The following is a 1,426-nucleotide window of genomic DNA, read 5'->3' as shown; positions in this document are numbered from 1 at the left end:
ACACACACAACACACACACCACACACACACACACACACACACACACACACACACACACACACACACACACACACACAACACCACACACACAACACACACACATTTACTCTATGATCTCCTTTACCAACTATGTGAAATTATTCTCCTCCTGCAATACCCCCCCCCCAGAGAGTAACAGACCAGTGACATGTCTTCCCTCTCTCCCCTCAGAGAGTAACAGACCAGTGACATGTCTTCCCCCTGGTTAGGGTGTGTGATTATGGTTAGGGTGTGTGTGTGTTTGTAATAAAGGTTAGGGTGTGTAATTATGGTTAGGGTGTGTAATTATGGTTAGGGTGTGTGTGTATTGTGTGTGTGTGTAATTAGGTTTAGGGTGTGTGTGTGTAATTGGGGTTAAGGTGTGTGTGTAATGTGTGTATTATGTGTTCATGCCAGGTCTGGTATCCAGTGAGAAAGCCAGTCTGTCCTACCTGCTCTCAGCTCCTAGAGGAGGTAATGTGGCGGTGGTGGCTGTAGGGGGCGCTCCAGAGGCTCTAGACGCCCGGCCAGGAGCTCTCACCCTTCAGATTCTACACCGCAAGGGATTCATCAAACTGGCACTAAAACACGGGTAGGTCTGAGACCTGGGCAGGTCTGAAACATGGGCAGGTCTGAAACCTGGACAGGTCTGAAACCTGGACAGGTCTGAAACCTGGACAGGTCTGAAACCTGGGCAGGTCTGAAACCTTGGCTGGAACATTGCCAAGGTGCGGCTGTTTCTTTTCAGGGTGATACAGAGAGACTCATTCATGCTTTTATTACAAGCAGGCTTGACTACTGTAATGCTCTCCTGTCTGGTCTACCCAAGAAAGCCATTGGTCAACTGCAAACCATACAGAATGCTGCAGCACGGGTACTGACCAGGACCAGATGGAGAGCACACTTTACACCAGTTTTACACCAGATAATTACATGTTTTAAAACCTTTTCTCAATATAGGGGGTGCTGTTTCAACGTTACCATTTATCGTTCCCAAATTAAACTGCCTCGTACTCAATTCTTGCTCGTACAATATGCATATTATTATTACTATTGTATAGAAAACAATCTCTAGTTTCTAAAACCGTTTGAATTATGTCTGTGGGTGAAACAGAACTCTTTCTGCAGCGAAATTCATGACAGGAAAACGAGGCTCTGTTCTCAGATCAGTTTAAAGCTCTGTATGTATCCTATGGGTCGACATGAACTGCACCCGCCTTCCCCTGGATGTCAGTAACCAATGAGAATTGGAATGGAGTTTCTACGTAGATCTCAGACCTTATAAAAGGTCATGGCATGGGGGGAGCGCTCCTTTCGACGTTTGTCAAGACGCAATGGAGAACCTCAGGATGGCATGCTCAAAAGCTCTCGTTATAGGCCTAAGTTATATCCGTCTGTGATTTAATTT

At 46.0% G+C, this 1,426-nt stretch overlaps 1 protein-coding gene across 1 annotated transcript in view; it reads left to right on the top strand.

Annotated features, from left to right (window-relative positions):
- Positions 1–385: 385 nt before the first annotated feature.
- LOC112072501 (2-acylglycerol O-acyltransferase 2-A) overlaps positions 386–1,426 on the top strand; it is a 34,658-nt gene continuing 33,617 nt past the window's right edge. Inside the window, exon 1 of the mRNA XM_024139900.2 lies at positions 386–610. Within this exon, the coding sequence (XP_023995668.2) occupies positions 429–610 (182 nt within the window). The 5' untranslated portion in view covers positions 386–428. The remainder of the gene's footprint in view (positions 611–1,426) is intronic.

The sequence above is a fragment of the Salvelinus sp. IW2-2015 genome, unplaced genomic scaffold, assembly GCF_002910315.2.
Source record: "Salvelinus sp. IW2-2015 unplaced genomic scaffold, ASM291031v2 Un_scaffold1946, whole genome shotgun sequence".
Lineage (NCBI taxonomy): Eukaryota > Metazoa > Chordata > Actinopteri > Salmoniformes > Salmonidae > Salvelinus > Salvelinus sp. IW2-2015.
This window is presented reverse-complemented; position numbering and strand designations above follow the sequence as displayed.